Raw genomic sequence first — 25,308 nt, 5'->3', positions numbered from 1 at the left:
CACACTCAATCTCACACACACACACATACAGACACTCACACACACATAATCTCACACACACTCAGACACACACACTCAATCTCACACACACTCAGACACTCACACACACACTCACACTCAATCTCACACACACACAGACACTCACACACACACACAATCTCACACACACACACAGACACTCACACACACTCACACTCAATCTCACACACACACACACACTCAATCTCACTCACACACACACAGACACTCGCACACACACACACTCAATCTCACACACACTCACACACACACACTCAATCTCACACACACACTCACACTCAATCTCACACACACTCACACACACACACTCAATCTCACTCACACACACACTCACACTCAATCTCACACACACTCACACACACACTAAATCTCACTCACACACACTCAGACACTCACACTCGACGCACATGACAGGCGGCCAGCAAAGTGAGGCGAGCGACTGGGAGACTGAGCGGAGTCCGTGACGAGTGGCAGGAGATCCTCACGACCCCCTGGACAGCGATGCTCCGTCTGTTTCTCATGGTGAGGACAACCGCTCCTCATTCACTCACCTTCGTCATCGTCACGGTGGTGGCTAGGAGATGTTAACCACCTCGCCTGGTACACAGGGAATGTCGTGGGTTCGATGCCGACCGACGACGCCTGCTGCTGCTGCTGTTTATTTAGAATTTGCGTGTCTCTCTCCCTCTCTCTCTCTCGACAATATGGTCGCGTGGATTTTTCTCCACGTGACGATGATCTCCGGATCTCTTTGGGGCCCCATGGGTTCTCTCGAAACACCGCTTGCGTTGCGATCGAAACGTCGTGATTTATTTGCTTTTCCAACTACGTGATGACTTTACCGAAAGATCCAAAGAGTATGGATTCATTCCTGCAGTCACGAAAGCTTCAAATCAAGATTTCTGGAGCGTAATTGCAACCTGTACTTCACTTCCGTAAGAGTTTTATATAATTTTTTTTGGGGGGGGGTGGGGGGGGGCAGAGGTTGTGGTTATATCGCGTGATTATTAATGTTGTGTCGTCGTGCAAGCCACCACCACCACCACCCGACACAGCCAGTCAGTAAGAGGGGTTTGTCAGGTAACACTAAAAACGTAGCCAATGAGTTACTAGTTTCAGTACCCAACCGGTCGTGTTTCTTTGTTGGAAAGTAACCCCACTACACAACTGTCAACACGTACGGGTTATTGTAGATTTGAAGTTTTCGTGACTGCAAGCATCCTTACGCTTGGTTCTTTTGGTAAAGTCACGTAGGCGAAGAAAGGTATAAATAAAATAAAAGATTCATCTTCTTTGGTTCTTTCGGTAAAGTCACGTAGAATGAGAATAAAATAATAAATTGATAAAATAAAATAACACAATAATATTCTCACGACGTTTCGGCCACAACACAAGCGGCCTTCATCTCGTGTTGTGGCCGAAACGTCGTGAGAATTTTATTGTGTTATTTTATTTTATCAATTTATTATTTTATTATCATTCTACGTGACTTTACCGAAAGAACCAAAGAAGATGAATCATTGCAGTCACGAAAGCTTTAAATCGAAAAATAAAAGATTACTAATTAAAATGACGATTTTCGGTAGCAACACAAGCAAATCATCGTTGCAACACGAGCAAATCATCATCGATGACGATTGCTTGTGTTGCCATGGAAACGTCGCGATTTAATTTAACTTATTTTTTTAATATCTTTTAGTTTATTTCTATGTTTATTTATTTTATTTGTTTTTATTATTTTGCTTTACCTACGTGGCTTTACTGAAAGAAACAAGAGCAAGTATACATACCGTGTACTCCCTATTCATACGAATCGCTCCGTGATCTTGTTACAGGGACATTGAGTTTTCAGGTCCACACAGCATACAGCCGTTTCGCTACGGGCAAAACAAAAAAACCACAGTATTTGTTTTTTTCTTCTTTGGTTCTTTCGGTAAAGTCACCACCACCACGTAGAATGAGAATAAAATAATAAATTGATAAAATAAAATAACACAATAATATTCTCACGACGTTTCGGCCACAATACAAGCGGCCTTCATCAGGTGAAGGGGACGAGACTGTCTGGTAGGACAGCGCTGGAGTTAAAAAAGCCACGTTCAGATCACGACCTTTAAGCTGTGTGAGAGGAAACAAAGCGCCTTGACAAAGGAATTAGCATTTTACAGACCAATTCAGACCTCTAATTGTGATGGGACTTTGTAGGATGAACGTTGAGATTTATAAGGGGGCACGGGGGTGACCAATAAGGTCTTAATTAGTCTGTAATAAGGTAGGTAGGGGCACTGATTAGGAGTTGATGCAGGCAGTAGCGGTGTGTGTACTAGTTGTGAGTGCAGTGGTGGTGATTGTCTAGTTGTTTGAGTTTCTCCCCTTGCGATGGGACTTTGTAGGATGAACGTTGAGATTTATAAGGGGGCACGGGGGTGACCAATAATGTCTTAATTGATCTGTAATAAGGTAGGGAGGGGCACTGATAAGGGGTTGGCAGGTATTCATTCCGCGATTGAGATTTTATTCAGATGAATCCAGAGAAGTCGGCAGAGAAAAGAAGAAGCCGACTGAACGTAAACAAGCAGCAGAGATGGCGCAGTTGATAAAATCGAGAAAACCCGGATCGTTTACTTACTTGGAAAAATACCAATACATGTCCACCTCTTATTAGCGCCTCCCATTTTACAGACCAATTCAGACCTCGTTGCTCACCCAATGCCCTCATAAATCTCACAGCTCATACGACAAAGTCCAATGAGGTGGGAGAAACACAAAAAGACCATTGTTTTTTATTACTACACGCTTTTATTTAACTCACTCAGTGTGTTGTCCTATCCTCAAAAAATCTTGTGACTAAATTTTTTACCCGCTTCCCAATGTGGTATCGACTGAAAACTTGGTATACTTATGTCACACCGATGTCAAGACTGTGTTCTATCGTTAAAATTAAAAAAATATAGATATATTTTTTTACATTTTATACACGCTTTTATTTAACTTACTGTCTGTTGTATTCTCAAATCTTGTAACTCAATTTCAACCATTTTCCCAATGTGGTATCGACTGAAAACTTGGTATACTTATGTCATACTGACGATAAGACTGTGTTGTATCGTTAAAATTAAAAATATATATTTTAAACATTTTATACACGCTTTTATTTAACTTACTGTCTGTTGTATCCTCAAATCTTGTAACTCAATTTCAAACATCTTCCCAATGTGGTATCGACTGAAAACTTGGTATACTTATGTCATACTGATGACAAGACTGTGTTGTATCATTAAAAAATGTAAATATATTTTTAAACAATCCTTTTTTTTTACGGCTCGAATTGTACCACGCTCAATATTTGATTTTCTTGACTTAAATAAGGCTTTTCTTGACTTAAATAAGGCTTTTCTTGACTTAAATAAGGCTTTTCTTGACTTAAATAAGGCTTTTCTTGACTTAAATAAGGCTTTTCTTGACTTAAATAAGGATTTTCTTGACTTAAATAAGGCTTTTCTTGACTTAAATAAGGCTTTTCTTGACTTAAATAAGGCTTTTCTTGACTTAAATAAGGCTTTCGTGAATGGCAGGAATTCACATTCTTTGGGTATTTTCGTTAAAGTCACGTGGATTGATTCAAAGAAAATAACAAGCGATCGCCATCAGGAGGAAAAAAACAAAATAAAAGATCGCTCGTGTTGTGATCGAAACGTGGTCGTAGCTTTTTTTTTCGTAATTTTATTTTGTTATTTTCTTTGAACCTATCCACGTGACTTGACCGAAAGACCCAACGAATATGAAGAGCATTGTTTGAGCAAGAGCTCAACGCCGTATGGACCTGCAAGCTCAACTTCGCTGACGAAACGGCGACGCCACTCGCGACGTCTACGTATCGTGCACCGTGACTTTTCTCCGGCAATTCACAACGACGACGACGACGACGACCACGAGGACGAGGAGGAGGACGAGAGCAAAACCGGCGTCACGATGAGCCGTCAACCCCCGATGAGGCTGTTCGCCGACCCACCCGGAGGCCCGCCATTACAACTCCCCCCCCGGGGACACTTGGACACTTGGACCGGCGATAAAAAAACAAAAACACCCGTCCACTAAGGCAGCTCAAAGGTCACCACCCTGCCCACACACCTGGGTGGCCATGAGGTCAGTGACGTCAAACTCTGCACTCCCGCTCCCATTGGTTCAGCCACGATGGCGTGATTGAATCGCCCTCACCTGGGATGCAGGGAGGTTTTCCGTCGTTTCGATCTCGATTCCCCCCCGGGGCCCTCGCTGCTGCGGATTTGGAGTCTGCAGTCTCCTCTGTAAGATAACTCGCGATCAAAAAAACGTCAATCCGTACGGCAGCCCGGAAGGATGTATTGAAGACGTTTGTGAACTCATCCACCGTCAAACAACGCTTGCGGGCTTCCTAGAGTCAAGCGGTTACTTTGAAGGGTTGGCGTATGGCCGCACGTAACACTTGGACGATTTCGTGAAAAAAAAAATATTTTTGATGTTGATTATAATTAGGGGACCGTCCATAAATGACGTCACGCACCTTGGGGGTGAGGGGTCAGACATTTGTGACGATGTGTGACGAGGGGTGGGGGTGGGGGTAGAGGGGTTCAGAAATGTGACGTCACATCAAAACGCGGCAACTTTATAAATAAATATAAACAAAACGTTATACTTAATTAAATAGACTTTTTTAAATAAATGTTTTCTACCAACAATATCAGAGTGCAGCGCCACATTAAATACGCAACTACTACAATGACAATAGTTTAAAGCGATTTGAAGCGTAAAATTTTGATTTAAAGCTTTCGTGACTGCAGTAATTCGTATTCTTAGTTTTTTCGGTAAAGTCACGTTGAAGAGAAACAACAAAATAATATATAAATATATATAAAACAATAAAAAATTCTCACGACGTTTCGACCATAACTCAAACGGTCGTCTTCAGGTGTGTTGGTTCGCATTAATTTATTTTTAAACGGCGCATTTATTTATAACTGCCAAATCGTTGCGCGTGGCGCTAACTTTTTTTATAAATAATTAAATGCGCCGTTTAAAAATAAATTTATGCAAACCAACACACCTGAAGATGACCGTTTGAGTTATGGTCGAAACGTCGTGAGAATTTTTTTATTGTTTTATATATATTTTATTATTTTGTTGTTTCCCTTTCAAAACTAAGAATACGATTTGAAGCGTGTTTTATTTTTGAGGGGGGGGGGTCAGAGCTTTATGACGTCATATTTGAGGGGGTGGGGGTGTATGACTTTTTGTGACGTCGTGTGACGAGAGGGGGGGGGGTTTAAAAAAATCGTCCAAAATCGCGTGACGTCATTTATGGACGGCCCCTTAACATTATTTCTCAGAACCACGTTGGGGCGACAGGCAAGGGTGGGGTCCCAACGACTCGGCTTGAAATGCAAATTCAACAAGTGGCCAAAAAAACAGGTTGACAACCAGATTAGGATTTTTAAAAAATTAATGAATGAAGTGCCTTGCGCTGTGATGCGTTGTGGCCGATGGTCACGAACAGGGGCGGAGTGGCAGGGCTATAAGTATCTGTGTATCTGTGGGTCTCTCTGTGTATCTGTGGGTCTCTGTGTGTATCTATGGGTCTCTGTGTGTATCTGTGGGTCTCTGTGTGTATCTGTGGGTCTCTGTGTGTATCTGTGGGTCTCTGTGTGTATCTGTGGGTCTCTGTGTATCTGTGGGTCTCTGTGTGTATCTGTGGGTCTCTGTGTGTATCTGTGGGTCTCTGTGTGTATCTGTGGGTCTCTGTGTGTATCTGTGGGTCTCTGTGTGTATCTGTGGGTCTCTGTTTATCTGTGGGTCTCTGTGTGTATCTGTGGGTCTCTGTGTGTATCTGTGGGTCTCTGTGTGTATCTGTGGGTCTCTGTGTGTATCTGTGGGTCTCTGTGTGTATCTGTGGGTCTCTGTGTGTATCTATGGGTCTCTGTGTGTATCTGTGGGTCTCTGTGTGTATCTGTGGGTCTCTGTGTGTATCTGTGGGTCTCTGTGTGTATCTTTGGGTCTCTGTGTGTATCTATGGGTCTCTGTGGGGCTATGGGTCTCTGTGTGTATCTGTGGGTCTCTGTGCGTGTCTATGGGTCTCTGTGTGTATCTATGGGTCTCTTTGTGTCTATGTGTCTCTGTGTGTATCCGTGGGTCTCTGTGTGTATCTATGGGTCTCTGTGTATCTGTGGGTCTCTGTGTGTCTCTATGGGTCTTTGTGTGTATCTATGGGTCTCTGTGTGTGTCTATGTGTCTCTGTGTGTATCTATGGGTCTCTGTGTGTATCCGTGGGTCTCTGTGTGTATCTATGGGTCTCTGTGTGTGTCTTTGGCTATCTGTATCTCTCAAGGTCTCTGTATATTCATGGGTGTCTGTGTATCTATGGGTATCTGTATCTCTATGTGTCTCTATGCGTATCCATTGGTTTATGTGTGTATCTACAGGTCTCTGTGTGTATCTATGGGTCTCTATGGGTCTCTATGCATCTCTATGAGTCTCCATGCGTAGCTTTATGCTTTGCGCCTCTTGCTTGAGCTTCTATCAATTTGTGACGACCAGGTCGCTCCTGAAATCAAATCTGCACAGCAACTCATTGTGAACCTTGCCTGGTAAAATAACACGGAGTAAGTAGCAGGGGTACAAGTACGTCCAAATGTTGGAAACGCGGCGTTTGGCGGATCCTTTGCATCGCAGAGCCGTGAAACATTTGAGACGGCTTCGGGTAAGGCCTTCATCAGGCAGCAGATTGATTATAATCAATCATTGATTGACGCCGATGAATGTTTAGCCACGTGTCATTCCATCTAGACTCAATGAATTCTGTCCGGAGATTGCAATCTCGGGAAAATTCCGAGAAACCCCTCCCCCCACCCCACCACCACCTGGTACCTGTACCCTGCATCCCCCGGAAGTCGACTCAGCCTTAACAACAACAACAACAACAAACTAAACACACAGATAGACCTGGTACGGTGTAGTAGTGCTTATCATCATTGGCACGTGGGCGTGGGGTGTGGCCCTGCCCACGCGCCGACCACGACAAAGGTAACGACAAAGGTAACGACTCCCCGTATAGCCTTAGCAGACTGTCGGGGCAAGTGCTGTCGGCGAGCTCCTATGAAGGCCGGTAACGTCACACGAGGGAAGTGGGTGGCCACCTTTGTCTCCCTAGCGGCAACATGTTCACACACCGCTACACCAGGTACTCGTTTGAGGCTGAGTCGACCTGGGGGGGGGAGGCCCGGGACCGGTTCAGACAATCGTAACTGGTGATGGCTGTGAGCGGGGATCAAACCCCGGGTCGCCGGGTTCACAGTGCGGTGCGCTAACCGCTGCGCCACCACTCCCCACCAGCGCTTCCCCCTCGCAGCATGCGGCAGTGTGTGTGGGGCCATCCTGGTGGGCGGTGGGTGGGGGGGGTGGTCGCTTTGTTTTTGTGCCTCTCTCATCAACTACAAACGAGGCCCTCCCTTAAAATGGGCAAGGCGAGGGGGGAGAGAGCCCCCGAATTGGCCCATGTGCAGCCGAGTGAACTCGCCTCTGTGGCTCCGTCTGAATGTGAAATTTGCAGCTGTCGCTCTGCCCTCTACAATCAGCCGCTCAATTCCGCCGCGAATCTTCCCCTGCAGATGCTTTTCCCGCAGCAACTGTCCTCCGCCGGGGAGTGCGGCGATGGATTCTACAAAACACCGCAAGGAGTTTGCTGTGAGCTGTGCCGTGCAGGTAAAGCAACACAGACACGGAGGCTTCCGATCTACGCGCCTCTGTGGAGTGACAACGTGTGGTGACCGGATGCTTCCTTTCCTCCACCCAAGTCAGCTCCTCTCACTGCATTCTAGGCTATGGGGTTGGTGGTTACTGGAGAAATGAGAAATGAGAGATGTTGCCACTTGAGAAATGTATTGCTGTCGAGGTGGATACTTGCTGCGTCAAAGAGTTGACCGACGTAGAAGTCAATTAAAAAGGTAGCGCCATAGAAGACAACCTGATGATGATGATGCAGGCAGGGATCAAAGGGAAACTGAAACTACTTCATACCTGTCAACCTCTTATCTCAATGTCTTACCTTATTACAGGTCAATTCAGACCTTATTGGTCACCCCTTTGTAGGATAAACGTTAAGATTTGAAAGGACAAAATCCCATCACAACGAACAAAACACCAACAAATAGACACTACAATTGCTTGTATTGAAACGGCTGAACGCTGTATGGACCTGAAAACTCAATTTCCCGGTAAGACATATGGGTTGACAGGTGTGCTATTTGGACGCACATGTGTCGTCGGATGAACAACGACAAGAAATGCATAAGTGTGTTGTTGTTACTTACATTATGAGACCTCATTTGCCAGTAGCAAGATACAGTATTAGGGTTTTTACCCTTTTTATCCGGCACAAAAACTGACACCTTTATACAAGGGGATCATGTTTGCAATAACCACAACACAAGCAGTCAAAATGCAAACACAAAAAGAGACAACTCTGATAATAATATTGACACTGTCCTTGAATTTGATTGGTCCACACCCGAGACGGCTTTTCTTAGAGCCCCTTAGTCTCTCCACTGGTGTTGGACCAGAAGACGCCAAAAGGCATACAACTCAAAAACAGCGCACTATCAGAGTATTGAGGGCTCGGGGTGAGCATTTACATTATGAGACCTCCTTTGCCAGTAGCAAGATATAGTAATATGTTTTACCCTTTTAACTGGCACAAAAACTGACACCTTTATACAAGGCATCATGTTTGCAATAACCACAACACAAGCAGTCATAATGCAAACAAAAAAAGAGACAACTCTGATAATAATATTGGCACTGTCCTTGGATTTGATTGGTCCACACCCGAGACGGCTTTTCTTAGAGCCCCTTTAGTCTCTCCACTGGTGTTGGACCAGAAGACGCCAAAAGGCGTACAACTCTTGTGTTGTGATTATTGCAAACATGATCCCTTGGGCAGGCTGTGTATGGAGACGATGAGGGATGGCGGCAACACCAGCTTGTAAGTAAGAAGCTCTTGACAAAAACGAAATCGCAACATATTAATAACTAGTTAATAAAGTGGTGAACTTTGAAAAAAATCAAAGACAGCTTAAAAGTAGCTCAGATTAACGCGAATAGTAGTAAAATAATAATGCCAGCGGGAGAGGCAGGATTGCCCACGTCCCATGCGGGTGGCCACTACTTCGCCGTATTTGCACGACAAGGCTCAGGAATGCGTGATACAAACGACGAAATGTGCGGTGGAAAACCCATGGATCGTGATGATGACTGAAGAAATTCGTGTTCAGTTGAGCCACTGCCCGTCACATAACTTAAACGCTGGTTGACAGTCAGTGCAGCCCGTGACTCCCAAAACCAACTTGTGATCACGTGTGTGTGTGTGTGAGCGTTGGTGCAGCGGTTAGCGCGCTGCACTACCAACCCGGTGACCAGTGTTGAATTCCAGCTCAGGGCCAACGCCATTGACGATTATCTGAACCGGACCTGGGCCTCCCCTAGGTCGACTCAGACTCAAATGACTACCTGGTGCAGTGTGTAAACAACGCCACCGGTGGAGAAAAAGGCGGTAGAGCATCTGCCCCAAGAGTCTGTTAAAGGCTATACAGGGAGATCTTTGTCTGTGTTCTAACAACAACTCCTTTGTCCTTCAGGGATGTACAAGATGTCGGACTGCATAGCTAATGGTCGTGCTGCCATGTGTGAGTCGTGCCCTAAGGGCACATTCATGGACAGAGACAACCAGGAGAAGGTGTGCTCGTGGTGCAGCAGCTGTGGACCAGGTGAGTGTCAGCACAGCAGAGTAGGCGTTTCCCCTATCCATGCATTGTGCGTTTCAGAATTGTGTCTTCTTGCATGCGGCATAGATATTGCTTCATCATCGTCAGGATCCATGGACAGAGAGCCCGTAGTAGGTGGTCACACTGCACATTTCATCATTGGTCGTTTCCAATTTCCTATCTTGTAGTGCCACATCATAGTGGTGTAGTGTATACTACTGTAGTTTATGAGTGGTGTAGAGCGGAGCGTATTGCAGTGGTGCATAGTGCAATAGTGTAGTGTTTGGTAGTGTAGTGTTTAGTAGTGTAGTGTATCGTCATAATTACAATCCATGGGCAGATAGCCCATGGTAGTATGTGTTCACTGAAAATATCGTCATTTGATGTTTTCACCTTCCGTCTTGTGGCAATATGCTAAAGTCGTGGCACATTTTTCTGGCAACGCCCTCTTGCGATGTCATCAAGCCGTTATCTGTTAGGTCTTCCTCTCTTTCCATTTCCTTCCATTTTCCAAATAGTGTCAATTTCCTTCTCATCGCTCCCTGCATCATCATCAGCATCATCAGCATCAGCATCATCATCATGTTGTCTTATACTACAATGCAACCTTTTTATTCTATACTAGCGGTAAGTACACGGCGTTGCCCGGGCGAAAAAGGCAGACACACACACATCGACTTAGACACGCTTTCTATGTACATGAGTTTAGTGGAAGAAGCAAGGAACAATAATATCATTTGTCGGCACACAAACATTATGATTGTAATATTAGCAAGGTGATTATTGAAAAAATTGGTTTCTGTGAAGATGATTTGACACCAAAAAAAAGGAACGCAGAGCAAGTTAATAATAAAATAATACAAACATTTATATTCTTAGTTTTTTCGGTAAAGTCACGTTGAAGAGAAACAACAAAATAACAAAATATATATAAAACAATAAAAAATTCTCACGACGTTTCGACCATAACTCAAACGGTCATCATTATTGTTTTATATATATTTTGTTATTTTGTTGTTTCTCTTCAACGTGACTTTACCGAAAAAACTAAGAATATGAATTACTGCAGTCACGAAAGGTTTAAATCAAAATTTAATACAAACATTTGTTGTCTGCACACAAACTTTATTAATGTATATTCTTGGTTCTTTCGGTAAAGTCACGCTGATGATGACTGTTTGTGTTACAGTCGAAACGTCGTGAGAATTTTATTGTTTTATATATATTTTATTATTTTATTGTTTCCCTTCAACGTGACTTTACCGAAAGAACCAGGAATATGAATCACTGCAGTCACGAAAGCTTTAAATCAAAATAAAAAATCACGACGTTTCAGCCACAACACATTATGAATGTACATTGATTTTGTCTTTTTGGCAAAGTTACACGGATAGAAAAATAATGAAAAGTGTAAAAAAATCACACAATACCATACAACAACAAGAACCGCCATTCGGCACTAAGTGACATCACCACGACGCTTGTGCCAGGCTAGGTGCACTTTGAGGACACGTGAAGTGTCGAATGCCTGCTGGCAGGAGGTGACGGGGCAGACCTAGGTGCCACAGGTCGACTGGCTGAGATGACTGAGATGACTGGCTGATGCACCACCTGTGCCCCCTACTGTGCCAACTTGCTGTGCTTTAGCCACCCGGCGCTCCGCTCATTGTTGTGAGCATCGCTCCTCTGCCCCCCGTTGTTGTTGGAAGGCGAATGCCTCCAACTGCCCAGTAGCGTCCTTCACGAGCCTTCTCCACAGAGGCCGATCTTGAGAGCACTGGTACCAGTCATCAGCAAGTCCACTCAGCTGCACATCCTCCTATAGCACATCACTCCATCTCTTCTCTAGCCCGTGTTGCGCCCGTTTATCCCCCACGATCCGGCTGAACAAAAGCTGTTTAGGCATGCGGTGGCTGGAAATGTGCGCTACATGGGCCAGCCAACGCAGCCTTTAAGGATTTGTGAGCTCCTCACACAATCCAGCCTGCAGGTTAAGCCCAGGATGGATCGTAGGCAGGCCAGCATAAATATTTGTAACCGGTTAAGATGTTCCATTAGGGGGGTCCATGTTTGGCATGCGTAGAGAAGGGAGGGAATGACTGTGGCCGAGGAGACCTGAAGCTTAGTGCGGAGTGACAGACCAGGTAGCTTCCATGCAGCGTTACACAACCGATGATAAGATATTGCTGCTGGACTGATTCGGAGTGAGACCTCTCCTGTCAAACCGGAGACGGTAATGAGCACACTGCCCAGGTATGGCAAACTCTCCACTCTCCATCACCAATTGGGAGTTGTTGGGGTGGAGTGTCCAATGGTACAAAAAACCAAGGCAGGTGCTTGGTTTTGGTGGGGCTGATGGCAAGGGCCCACCTCTTAGTGGCAAGCTCCAGGTTCAGCAGCAGGGCCTCCAACTTGTCCTCTGAGTGAGCAGCAATTACCATATCATGGGCATACATAACATGGTTGTGCAATAAGGAGGCATCCCTTGACGGCACCCGGGCATCGATCAGCCTCCCATTGTATCTGTAGCAGATTGAAGGCTTCACTAAGTACGTGGTAAAAAAAATATATGTAAAATAATGTGGAAGCCAGAGGACATCCCTGTCGCAGTCGAAGGTGTTGAGGGAATGGCTCTAACTCCCGGCCATGTAGTTTTACCCGGGCGGCAAAGAATATGAATTCCTGCAGTCACGAATGCTGTAGTGAAGAGAAGTAATGTAATAATGGGAAGGTTATATTTGCATAAAGAGGTAATGTAATGTAATAATGGGAAGGTATTTCAACGTGAGTTGAAACAATAATGAAGATGAAATTAATGGGCAAGTTACAAAGCAAAAACAATTGTTGTTTGCACACACTATGGTGTGTATGGCATTGTGATAAATGCAAAATTACTTGAAATGTTTGTAGATATGTGACGTAAGAGAAAGAGGCAAAGATGTTGAAATCCAGCAGTCACGAAAGCTGTAAGTGAAGAGAACTAGTATAATAATAGGAAAGTGATATTTTTAAAAAAGTAGGTGTATTAGAACGTGAGTTCACACAACAATAAAGCAGATATTTGAACGCGAGTTCACACAAATAATGAAGATGAAAGTAAGTAATACATCGTCTTGTTGTGAGCACACGAACAAAAATAATAGAATACTTCCAAGGTGATGAATAAAACAACGGTTTTGTACGTGCGTGATTGTAGCGTAAGAAGCAAGGAAACTTGTACTTACCATAGCCGTGGTGAGGCCTAGTCCCGTGTGGAGCCCCCGTCCTGACCTACATTGCCGAGCCGGCGGAGGTGGCACGTTGGCAGGCTAGGGGCTGGGCCGCTACCCCCCCCTCCACCATCCCCCCGCCCGTGCAACAATAATGCTATCTAAGCACTATAATAGTTTTGATTTAAAGCTTTCGTGACTGCAGTAATTCATATTCTTAGTTCTTTCGGTAAAGTCACCACGTTGAAGGGAAACAACAAAATAATAAAATATGTATATATTATTTTATATATTGTTTTATATATATATTTTATTATTTTGTTGTTTCCCTTCAACGTGACTTTACCGAAAGAACTAAGATATATAACACTATAATAGTATTAGCTACGGACTCTGTAGTATTAACTGCACGCATTGTGTTGGGAGGGGGAGGGGTAAAGAGGACATCACACTGTGAAGAAATAGCCGCAGGGCTATGTGTATATTTATTGCATGTTCAACGCGTCAAACAAAATGTGAGCTCGACCGAACACGCATCACTTGGTAGGGTCCACCCCCCCCCCCCCCACCCACCCAATTGGCGTGAGTTGGTACGGTCGAAGTCACGCCATAAATAAGTAGCTAAAGCTAAATGCCACTACATCGCTAATTCAACTAATGTAAAGGTGACGGACGTGAGAAAGGAATTAGGCTATGCCCACGGTGGGGCTTAGGGCGTGCTGCCCGTCAAATTTTTTTTTTCAACGTGAACCCCACCGGTTGAGAGACAAATCCTTCGCAAGCACGCACGCGCAGATACTTTTTTATATATATAAAAGAGTTTAGCGAATCCTTTGGATACAGCAGCTTAGACACAGCAGAGTGATCTTCTATAGCAATATATTTCTAGTGCCAATATCTTGTTTTTTTTATTTTAACTGGAGTTATTTGACCATACTTCAGGTTTGGGAAAGGTAGAAGCAGGCGTGGGCACATAGTACAATAAATAAATAAAAATTATGAACTGCCTATAATGAAGCCCATGCATCAGCCTGTAGCGACTGTTTTACCTGTGTACATACGCTTTTACTACCACTATTGCTCACAATAAGTTTCTTTTTGAAGTGACATAGTGTTGGTATGAAGCCAATTTAAAAAAAAAACCTGAAATCCACCACCACCCGACAAAGAAACTCAAGTTGTCAGGTGGCCAAAAAAAGCACCGGTTGATTTGGTTTTTCAGCAAACCGAAGGAATGTCGAAAAGTAGGCAAAACTTTTTTGGCATTTTTCAGTTGTGCGGTGGTCGCCCATCCAAACTCTGTCCAGACTCAAACCTCTGCAGCTTCTAAGATCGGCGGGTGATGTCAGCCTTCTCGCAGCCCACCCTGTCACGTGGAACGAAGTCCACACCAAAGTTCATAACGAACGACATCACTAAGGAAGCCGTCTGTCGCCAGTCGACCTCTGAGGTTACAGCGGAAAGAACAGAGCCTGGCAACGAAGCTCCTCCTCGGGGCCAGACGAGCAGTTCCATCAGCCCCATCGGTTCGTCTATGCCAGCTAAATGTTGAGAGCCTATTCCGTGCAGAAACATGCATCCTCACAAAGATCATCCGGCAAGAAAACATTCACATCCTCAATGTATCCAAGAGACGTGTGGAGAAAAGCGGCACTCTACAATTGAACATTCCAGGGTACATCCTCACACGGAACAAGGTTTGCAGACACTCATCGACCACCTTGCCAATGCCTGCAACAACTTTGGCCTGACAATCAGTCTGAAAAAGATACAATGTCATGGGCCAGGATATCAGAGACACCCCTTCCATAAATGTTGGGAGCCACACCCTGGAAGTCGTTCAGCACTTCACCTACTTGGGTTCTACCATCACCTACTACAATTTGTCCCTTGTCACAGAGATTGACGAGCGCATTGGGAAGGCGTCAACAGCTACGTTCAGGTTGACTAAAAGAGTGTGGGAGAACAAATCCCTAACGCTCAACGCCAAAGTACAAGTGTATCGGGCCTGCGTCCTTAGCACCCTCCTCTATGGGTCTGAGTCCTGGACAACATACGCCCATCAAGAACATCGACTAAACGCATTCCACCACCGATGTCTCAGGCGCATCCTCGATAGCAGATGGCAAGATCGCATTCCCAACACCTCAGTTCTCAACTTGGCCAACATTCCCAGCATGTACTCTCTACTCAGTCGTAGGCGCCTGAGATGGCTTGGACACGTGCACCGCATGCAGGGTGAGAGAATACCCAAGGGGATGTCTTGTACGGCGAGCTGGCATCAGGCAAACGGGCCGCTGGTCGCCCGGTCCCGCGCTTCAAAGATGTCTGTGAACGGGACGTGAAGAGCTGCGACATCAACCCAAGTGACTGGGAGAAAACTGCCGGCGACTGACTCAGCTGGCAGCAGGCTGTGAAGACGGGCCTCGGGAGAGGCGAGGAGAAGAGACGCACCGCTTGGCAGACCAAGAGGGAGCGACGTCAAGAAAAAGCAACAAACGCCTCTGGAGCTGCCACCGCATTCACTTGCAATTGCTTTGGCAAGGATTGCCACTCAAGGATTGGCCTACTAAGTCATTCTAGGCGCTGCAAAACCTACAGCTGACCTCGTAAGGCGCAAACAAGAATTGCTTCTCGAGACACAAGGGGCTATGATGATGGAAATCCTCGCCGATTCCAAGGGCCACGCTAAACAGTCTGGCTACTCGCATCGTGCATCAAGCCAAGAGACGCAGCAGGATTTATTCACAGGCAACGACTTCCATGCCACGAATACAAATCAAGCCAAGAGACGCATGCAAGACTGTACTGAGGCCGACATCAAAAGTAAACTTCTCGATTTAAAGCTTTCGTGACTGCAGTAATTCATATTCTTAGTTCTTTCGGTAAAGTCACGTTGAAGGGAAACAACAAAATAATAAAATATATATAAAACTAAGAATGTAGTAAACTTCTCGTACAGGATTCTTCCGTCGGCCTCCCGGCTTCAAACCATCCACGCTGCCGCTGGTCGACCATCAACCGAATCAGGACGGGGCATGGCCAAAGCGGCCACCTGATGCGCAATGAAGCGCGTGGAATATTCGGTGGGGCCCGGCGATCGCGGCCATCAATCCAAAACCATCGGCCGCGTTGCAAACCGCTGCCGTCTTCACAGCCTCAAAGGAGGTGGCCGCGGGGGCCGGCTTCCACCCCACCGCCCTCCCTCCTCCACGGCCTCGATCGGCTCACCGCCGGGCCCCCAGCTAAATGGGCTGGCTCACCGCCACATGGGGCTATTCCACGCAACGCCCACTCTCCCGCTGGTGATTCCACTCTGCGACGCGCACGGCCCACCGTTAACACTACAGCGGCGGCGCCAAGGCGACTGCACAAACGCTGGCGGGTGGTCATGCACGACCCCGCACACTCGAGTCGCAAACACTGCGCCGACGCTGAGCTAGAGCCTCTCCCATCGCTCCCCAATTCCCCCCCCCAGATACTCACACGCCCTGTCGCGGACCTCGCGGACGCACCCTGCCGGCGTCGCGCGGGCGCTGCGGGCGGCTCGAGGAGGAGGAGGCGGGCGGGGAGTCGGTCTGGGCGGCCCAGGCGGGTCGGGGATGAGACAACTCGCTTGAACAAGTTTCGGGTTTCGCCCATTTTTTAACGGCCCTTTGATTTCGGGGAAAAAAAAAAAAAAAACCCCATCCGGGGTTAACGTTATAGCCTGCGCAGATGATCGTGCGGCCTACCGGTAAATTTTCAAAGAATTCTCCGCCCTCACGTGGAGCGTCACGTTACGTTACGTTATTGTTCAGGCCATTGTCTCTGCGCCCGTGGCCATTAATTCCTGACACAGCCGGTTTAATATCTGGGAGGGCGTTCGGCTGGCAAAAATACACACCCGGTGTGTACTTGGTCGGTGGCACTAGGATCCCCCCCCCACCCACCCTCACTGTCTGCTCTGCTCACTTAACATTTCACCCCAGCCCTTTTGCCGATGTCGTGCGTAACTCATCGCAGCTGGCCCGGTGGACCTTGGTGCGCCCCTACAATTTGAATCCAGTTTAGGGGCGCCACCAAGGTGATTTGTCCTGGGAGGGTCGGCCAACCTCCTGGCACCGGGAAACCACGGGACTTCCCACCTAGGGGCCCTTCGGATGAAAACCCGTTGTGCCAAGCGATCCCCCGCCGGGACACTGCGTGTATGTGTGTGTGCTGCGTGTGTGTGTGTGTGTCTGTGTGTGTGCTCCGTGTGTGTGTGTGCGTGTGCTGTGTGTGTGTGTGTGCTGCGTGTGTGTGTGCTGCGTGTGTGTGTGCTGTGTGTGCTGTGTGTGTGTGTGTGCTGTGTGTGTGCTGTGTGTGTGTCTGTGTGCGTGTGTATGTTGTGTGTGCTGTGTGTGTGTGTGCTGTGTGTGTGTGTGGTGTGTGTGTGTATGTTGTGTGTGTGTGTGCTGTGTGTGTGTGTGGTGTGTGTGTGTATGTTGTGTGTGTATGTTGTGTGTGTGTGCTGTGTGTGTGTGTGCTGCGTGTGTGCTGCGTGTGTGTGTGCTGCGTGTGTGTGTGTGTGTGCTGCGTGTGTGTGTGCTGTGTGTGTGCTGTGTGTGTGTGTCTGCTGCGTGTGTGTGTGTGTCTGTGTGTGTGTGTGCTGTGTGTGTTGTGTGTGTGTGTTGTGTGTGTGTGTGTCTGTGTGTCTGTGTGTGTGTGTGCTGTGTGTGTGTGTCTGTGTGTGTGCTGTGTGTGTTTGTGCTGCGTGTGTGCTGCGTGTGTGCTGCGTGTGTGTGTGCGTGCTCAGGGGGAGGGGTTGTGGGGAATCGTGGCTCTTGCGGAGTTGACCCACCGGTTAGTACTGAAACTAGTAACTAATTGGCAACGTTTTTGTGTTACGTGACAAACCCCTCCACTGATTGGCTGTGTCGGATGGTGGTGGCAGGTTTCATGACGATGATGATTTGCAGGTTCATCCCAGGATGCTTCTGTTGCGCGTCGTCGCTTTAAGATGTTTCTCTGTTCATGTTTTGTTTGTTGCGGTTGTACCCGACTCAAGAGCCGCGTGGCTCACAGGGCTCTATACCTAAAAAATGAAAACTTGAAAACTTGAAATGACGACACGACATTCATATTTAGGCGATATAACCACCACCTCTCACCCCCCTTGGGATGCTTTTTGTTGTTGTTTCCTAATCGCAGGCGAGGAGGCGGCTGTGAACTGCTCCGTGGCCCAGGACACGGTGTGTCGGTGCGCAGAGGGCCTCAAAAGAGACGACGACTTGGGAATTTGTGTGCCTCAGGAGTTGCAAACCCCAGGTAGTAGTAGGATTACAAAGCCGCTCAAGTCAACTGCAACACGCCGTTTGATTTCTCAGCTGTCAGGGAGAGCACGGGACAGCCTGGTCCACTGAAACCGCAGAAGCGTTCTGCAGTAGAAGCACGAAATTCAAACTCAACCTCACGTCTATTGAAAGCTTCAGGAACTGCATGCATGGTCAAACACAGCCACGTGTGACGTTATCAATTCACGACCCTGTGCAATACTGAACACCGAATTTTTTATTTATTTTATCTACGCTCAAGTTTTAGACTGGAGTCCCCTTGCCTCCAAATATTCACACTGGGTAGTAGCGCTTTTACTGCTCGTTTCGGAGGTTTGTAGTTCAAAACCCCATCGGCTACCCTGGTTAATGCGACTGGTGCATTCAACAAATTAAAATGCGCCATCTGCTTCACAGTGAATTATAGTGGTCTGGTAACCTTATGCTGGTAGGAACGAGGTTGTAAACTGAGTGTACCAGCCTGCAATAGATTAATGTGTCCTTCCGTCCGTCCGTCTGTCCGTCCCCTTTCAATACTTTAACGAAGTGAAATCTCGTGCTGTTGGGGTGTATAAAATCAGCAATAGACAGCGCAGAGACTTGATATTACGTCTTATTGCACCCAACATTTGGAAGTCACGTTATCTCATTTGCGAACTTCGCTTTTGGGGATGTGGCAAATTCACAGACAGCCCACAGCCGAATACCATTTGCGAGGCGCAGTTCGAAGGCACCGTGACGTTACTTTGCCAATGTTCCTACCAGCCCACCCTGCAGGGACCTGTTTTGAAAATAGAATGCCATGTGTTCTGGCATCGTGGTTCGAATGTGAAATTATCTGTAAAGTTCCTTTATGGGGGGAAGGCAAATCGTAAAAAAAAAAGAACATCACCCGCAACTGTGAAACTGCTGCAGATGATAATCTGTGAAAAAGCGCCTTCGCAGAAAATTTTCGTGCTTAAAGAAACTATAGAAATTATGCAAAGAGAAGTGATTTAGTGCGGCCTGGAGGCGTATTATTAAATAATGCATATTACAATTCCTTATAGGGGAAACGCATACTAATTAACGGATTACTAACGTAGCATATAATCACAATAACACACATTACAACTAATTACTAATCTACAACTCATTACTAATCATAACCATTGACTGATTACTAATCGATTACATAATTACAATACCCCCCTCCCCCTCCGCCTCAAATCACTGCACCTGATATGAGTTCAATGATGACGTCACCCTGCTGCTGCTCTATATAAAACCGGGAGCAAGCGAGGGCTTTACCATTCTGGCGAATTGCCCGATGATGCTGGATGTATTTACCAGCGAAACTTCACAGTACAACTCAAACTGTAAATGTACATTCACTCTTCAACACACCGGTGGGCTAAAGTAGTGAATTATTTGTCTTTTGTCAACGTGACACTTTTATTTTTGCTGATTGGCCGTGTCGGGTGGTGGAGGGTTACGACACATTTATAAATAATGCGATCTAACCCAAAAACCTTTATTATGAGCAGTGATTTGATGGTTTGATTTTGATAGAGGTTGTGTTAATGCAACGTACTGCATTCGTATTCATTGCAATGTATCACATAGACCTGACAAGTAGGCGGAGAGGGAGCTGCTGTTCACAGCTTGTTGTTTTTTTCCCTTCATAAAATTTTCAGACTCCACGTCAGTCGTGTTGGCGGCAGTCCTCATCTTCGTCCTGACTGCACTCGTGTTGCTCATAGTTTACTTCAACATGAAGCAGAAGGGGTTGACTTTAAAAACGATGGTGAAGCAATCAGGTAAGTGGCAACGTTCTGTGCTTAATCCAAAGATCACATCCTGCTATTGGGGCTGCAATTATACATCTGCCAAAATGTGTTTTACTCTCATCATACGTTAATTAAAATGCGCGGAGAAATCACGTCTCGGCACGAAGCTGCCTCTGAATGCTCTCTGCAGACACCACTGCACAGAATGATGAAAATGAGTTACATCCCTTTTGAGAGCTTTGGCTTCGGTGTCATTTGAAAGTCCCTTGGAGAGTGTTGCTACTGGTGACAGTCACCTCTGCCGTGCCTCCACTCATCCGACAATATTTCACACCCGAGTAAAGTCGTGTTGGACAGGACGCTCAATTGAAGAGTCGTCGTTACTTCGTTGTGTGCTTACCGCTCTTGTGACAAAGGGAGGAAGTTGACAATTGTCGAGGTCCCGAGGGGCATCGAGGTAGGATTTGGACTGATTCAAAAACGACCGCAAAACTGTCTGTTCATGGTCTTTAGCAGCAGGTGATGACATCTTCATCTTGGCTATGAAATTATGCAACTTTACATTCCAGTTAAGGTTTTTCCAATCTTAAAATTATAGGAAACATTTAAAGGTTCTCCCTGACTCCAAGATCGCCATGTTTAGTTTTCTGTGTCGAACAATAGAACCGCATCGACTGTGCTATGAATCAGTGATTAACTAATTTTATCTGTTTTCTTTCAGACACTACTCATACAAATAACGAGCATGATGAAAATCTACCGCTTGTTCATATCATGCGAAATGAACACAAGGTGCCATATGGAGTTCAGGTAAACTCAACGCAGCATAGTGGCATGATGACCCTACTCTACATTGTTTCAGTGTGTAGACGTGCACCAGTACACTGAAAACTCCATCCCAGATAGACAGAAATAATCGTGACCGTGTCTTCTCCACACGCTACAGAGGAGCAATGAGAGCAGCGAGACAATGCAACAGATCCGAGAGAACAAAGAGAAACTCAAGGCCTGGATCGGAGCGGATCCATCGGCTTTCCTGGCGCATCTCAACGGCTTCAAATTGATTCCACGACGAGTTCACCAAGCGGCCGTCGACAAGGGCGGAGAGGAGAGTGTGGAGCTCGTTCTGGACCACTTCATCAGCCAGGGAGAGGCGCGCTGTGAGGCGCTGTGGGACGCCCTCTACTCTGTGAGGAAGCAATACGTGCAGCTGTGGAAGTGGATTCAGACACACGGTACGACCCACGTGAACGCACCGGTGTATTGACATCGAATGCCATTTTGTGAGAGTCGAGGAAGAAAAACCATGCATATGCGTGGCTTCCGTAATGCTTTCCAGCACGAGTTCGTCCTCGGGGAAGTGATCGGAGACTACGACGCTACGTTTAAAGCCGCACAGGAATGATGTCATGCTGTGCGTGACTGAACGACTTCACGTCACACTTGACTGTTTAAGTACCAATATGAACCTAAATATGTTATACGTTGTGCCTTGGTTCACAATCGTGGCCTAATTTTAATAAAAAATCAAATAAGTCTGTGTAGAACGATACTTGTGGAATTCATATGAACCTCTGTCGATCGCAGGCGAGGCATTGAGGGCCATTCGAGATAAGGAGTCGGATCTGAAGCTCTGGATCGCCAGAGAGCCCAAGCATCTTCTGCTGCAGCTGATGAGTCGGGGACGGATCCCGAACGAGCTCTTCACCGAGGCCAAGGGCATCCGGGATGGCGTGGAGTGCACGGAGCTGCTGCTCAACTTCTTCAAAGAGAGAGGGAATGACGACTGCCTCAAGCTGCTCTTTGCCCTGCAGGCCGTGCAGAACGAGTATCCTGGACTCAAGGAGTGGCTGGGAGGCCTTGGTAACAAAATAATACATTTATAATTAACGTTTAATTTCAGACACAATCCACATTTGTCGCATTAACCGGCCATCATTCCTTCTGGTGACATGTCCTGCCCAGGTGCAATTAATTAACAAAGCAATGCCCTATAACCCATGCACTGTCGTTCTGTTTTTCTACGTAACTTGAAACCGTGTACTATTTCATGCTCTTGCAGTGCTGTTCCTTTTAATTGTCAGTGTCCACGTGTCTGATTTGTACGTCATAGCAGGTAATGCGGGCCGATTAAAACTTTATTCTTCAGGCACATTGGTTACGTTACATTTCATTATTTTGTTCAATTTTCCAAAAGCACTCCAACCTGCTCTCATCCACCTTTGAAGGCTGAAACGGCGCCAATTGCCGCTGTGTTTCGCCCCCTGTTGTGGTGCCGCAGACTTCCTCCGGAGACTCTCCAACAAGTCCCCCCTGGTTCTGAACAAGTACAACGACTTTGTCCTCCGAGACAAAATCCGCTTCAAGACGAGGGAGCTCCTCGTGGCGCTGCGCGACGACCTGACGCCTCTGCTCTCCCAACTGCAGATCAGGAACATCCTCACCGACAACAGCGTGCGGGTAATGTCCAACTAACACCATTGGAAACCTCATTTGCCAGTAACAAAATATGATAATTGGTTTTTTACCGTTTTAATCTGGCAACAAAACTGACACCTTTTTTTTACAAGGAGTCATGTTTACATTGACCACAATACCTGCGGTCGGAACGCAAACAAAAAACAACAACTCTGATAATGTATGTGGCACTGTCCTTGAAATTGATTGGTCCACACCCGAGACAGCTTTCTTTAGAGCCTCGTCTCACGTTGGTGTTGGACCAGAAGACGCCAAAAGGTGCACAACTCAAAGACAATGCACCATCAGAGTATGAGAGCTTGGGGAATAGGAATACAACTTTATCTGGAAGTGTTGGTCATGTCGGATCATCTTTACAAGAGTCACACTTTGTCATAAACGCTGCTGCTTTACAACGCAAACACAGGGTGCTTCTGGAGTGTTGCAGGCAAGCGGCTCTGAAGAACCGCCATCGCTACAGAAACGTCGTTCCGCTCTGAACGTCGCGTCTTTGCGTTCGTGTGTCCACCCGCAGGCCGTGAAGGAGATGCAAGCTCGGCAAGGCAGCGAGAAGGCGACACAGCACATGGTGGAGCTGGTGATGGCGAGGGGGCGACCCAGGGTCAAGCAGTTCTGGGAGGCGCTGTGGGACCTCAGGGAAAGTTACCCAGACCTGGAGAACGTCTTTGAGAAGTTCTAATGGGTGGAACCGGAAAGAGAGGGAAGACCTAACGGAGAATGGCTTGACGATGACCTCATAACGAGATTGGTGCCAGAAAGATGATGCGGCCACTACTTTAGCATATTGGCACGACAAGATAGGGAGAGGAAAGTGGAAACAAACCACCACCTACGACTATGGGGATATCTGCCATATGGATCGTGATGATGATGATGAATGGTGCGTGGGGGGTAGTTGTGGTCCAGTGGTTATTGCACTGCACAAATCACGGTGGCTAGGATATGTTAATTACCCTGCCCCGTATACAGGACGGGAGGTCGTGGGTTCGATCGGGACCCAGACGCCTGCTGTTTATTTAGAGTTTGCAACATCTCTCTCCCCGTGGTCACGTGGATTTTCATCCAAGTCGTCCTCTTTTCCCTTCCGCATGAAGAATCAACATGACGCGTTTAGAATATTTTGCTGCTATGAAATTCCACGTGATGATGTTGACAGGAATTCGTTGAGCTATCGTTTCGGATAGCCATGTCGCTTCTGAATAAGAGCTACTGTATAGCTCATTGGGCCTGTACTGGAAAGATAACTAAAATATATATTTTTTATAATTTATGAACCCAACTGCTCTGTCTGCTTCTTCCCTGGCACCGCTCCGCTTTGTAATTCCCTCCCATCGTGTCAAGTTTTTGTAACAACCCTTGCCCAATTCAAGAAAGGTATTGTCCATTGACAGCCACGCAGAGGAATGTGCATGATTGCCGTGGGGGGGGGGGGGGGTTTAGTCAAGGAGACCAAATTAATCGGTCCTATTCATTAAGATTACAAACATTCATCAATGGTTAATTTAAGTTACGGTTGGCTTATTTTAACTTTGTTTTATTAATTTATAAATAGCATCACGATACATATCATAATTATTTAATCACGGGCCAAGCAAGATGTATTCACTTGCATTAGATCGCTGCCACTTCCAGAGCAGATCGCTTTGCCAGGCTCCCTCACTACCAGGCCGGGGATGCCTGATATGGCCATGGTCGCCATTTAACAAAAAAAATGGCCGCGAGTTATCAACTCCGAAAAACATTCGTAGAAGATTACAATTCTTAGTTGCATTACTTGATTAATTATCATCATCAGCGATTGTCATCTCCTTGCTCAATATTCATCATCATCATCATCGGTGATTATATCACCTTACCATAATTATCATCAGTGATAACATCACCTTATGTATTCATCATCGGTCATGACATCACCCTGCTCTATTCGTCATCATCAGTGATGACATCACCTTATGTATTCATCATCAGTGATAACATCACCTTGCTCTATTCGTCATCATCGGTGATGTCATCAGCTTGCTCTATTCGTCATCTACAGTGGTGAAATTACCTTCACTATTTAAGACCGGAAACAGGAAGACTTCTTCACAATTCTGGCAAATCCTCTGATGAAGCTGCTGGTTGTTGTTGTTGTTGTTGTAATCGCCAGCTAAACATCGCAGCAGTACTGAGGAAGGAAGCTCTCCCTGGCTATTGCGTTGAAAAGGGGTCGGGGGTAGCAGGGCGTGCTGATATTCTCAGTCACCACCGTGCCTGGTTACGGTGCAAGTCTTTTGTTTTGCATCTCCCCCGTACCCCTTCTCTGGCCTTTATCCACCCAGAAGTGTCAAAGGAGGTCGCGCGTGGTGGGACAAACAGTGGCTATCTCCGATGTGGTTTTTTTTTTTAAGGCATCCGACCAGCATGGAAGAGAAGGCGAAATATTTTTCACGGGGGAGGGGCTTTCTTTTTGGGGCTCTATGGTGGCTAGGAGATGTTGACTACATCGCCTGGTATACAGGAAGTTGTGGGTTCGATCCTGACCCTGACGCCTCCTGTATATTTTGGAGTTTGCATCTCCCTCCCCCGTGGTGGCGTGGATTTTTCTCTGGGTCCTCCGGGTTTTTCCCTCCACATTTAGGAATCAACATCACACGTTTCGAGTTTTTTTGGCTACTGCTCTAAATTTCCACACGACGTTGATGATATCAGCCACTTCGTTGGGCGATCATTCATGATAGCCAGGTTC

The 25,308-nt window shown here is 46.3% G+C and overlaps 1 protein-coding gene across 2 annotated transcripts; it reads left to right on the top strand.

Moving 5' to 3' along the window:
• The first annotated feature begins 466 nt into the window (after positions 1-466).
• LOC116958024 (uncharacterized) lies at positions 467-23,985 on the top strand. 2 transcript variants are annotated; one of them, XM_076058095.1, is made up of 10 exons: positions 467-561; positions 7,680-7,773; positions 9,705-9,833; positions 18,212-18,328; positions 20,010-20,132; positions 20,824-20,912; positions 21,049-21,337; positions 21,690-21,965; positions 22,384-22,562; positions 23,095-23,985. In XM_076058095.1, exons 1-10 carry the CDS (start codon positions 541-543, stop codon positions 23,257-23,259), a joined length of 1,482 nt encoding a protein of 493 aa, XP_075914210.1. In that variant the 5' UTR covers positions 467-540; the 3' UTR covers positions 23,260-23,985. The 2 variants fall into 2 exon arrangements, with proteins under 2 accessions (XP_075914210.1, XP_032836389.2); XM_032980498.2 differs by having other exon boundaries at positions 18,212-18,331.
• Positions 23,986-25,308: the final 1,323 nt, after the last annotated feature.

The sequence above is a fragment of the Petromyzon marinus genome (assembly GCF_048934315.1).
Source record: "Petromyzon marinus isolate PM22_M1 ecotype Great Lakes invasive population chromosome 68 unlocalized genomic scaffold, UKy_Petmar_22M1.pri1.0 chr68_unloc.1, whole genome shotgun sequence".
Taxonomy (NCBI): domain Eukaryota; kingdom Metazoa; phylum Chordata; class Hyperoartia; order Petromyzontiformes; family Petromyzontidae; genus Petromyzon; species Petromyzon marinus.
This window is presented reverse-complemented; position numbering and strand designations above follow the sequence as displayed.

Coding starts and splice junctions, on each gene's coding strand:
- LOC116958024 (XM_032980498.2), top strand. CDS start 541: ATGCTCCGTCTGTTTCTCATG. Junction 18,332..20,009: donor GGAGTTGCAAACCCCAGGTA/GTAGTAGGATTA, acceptor TAAAATTTTCAG/ACTCCACGTCAGTCGTGTTG. Junction 21,338..21,689: donor GAAGTGGATTCAGACACACG/GTACGACCCACG, acceptor TGTCGATCGCAG/GCGAGGCATTGAGGGCCATT.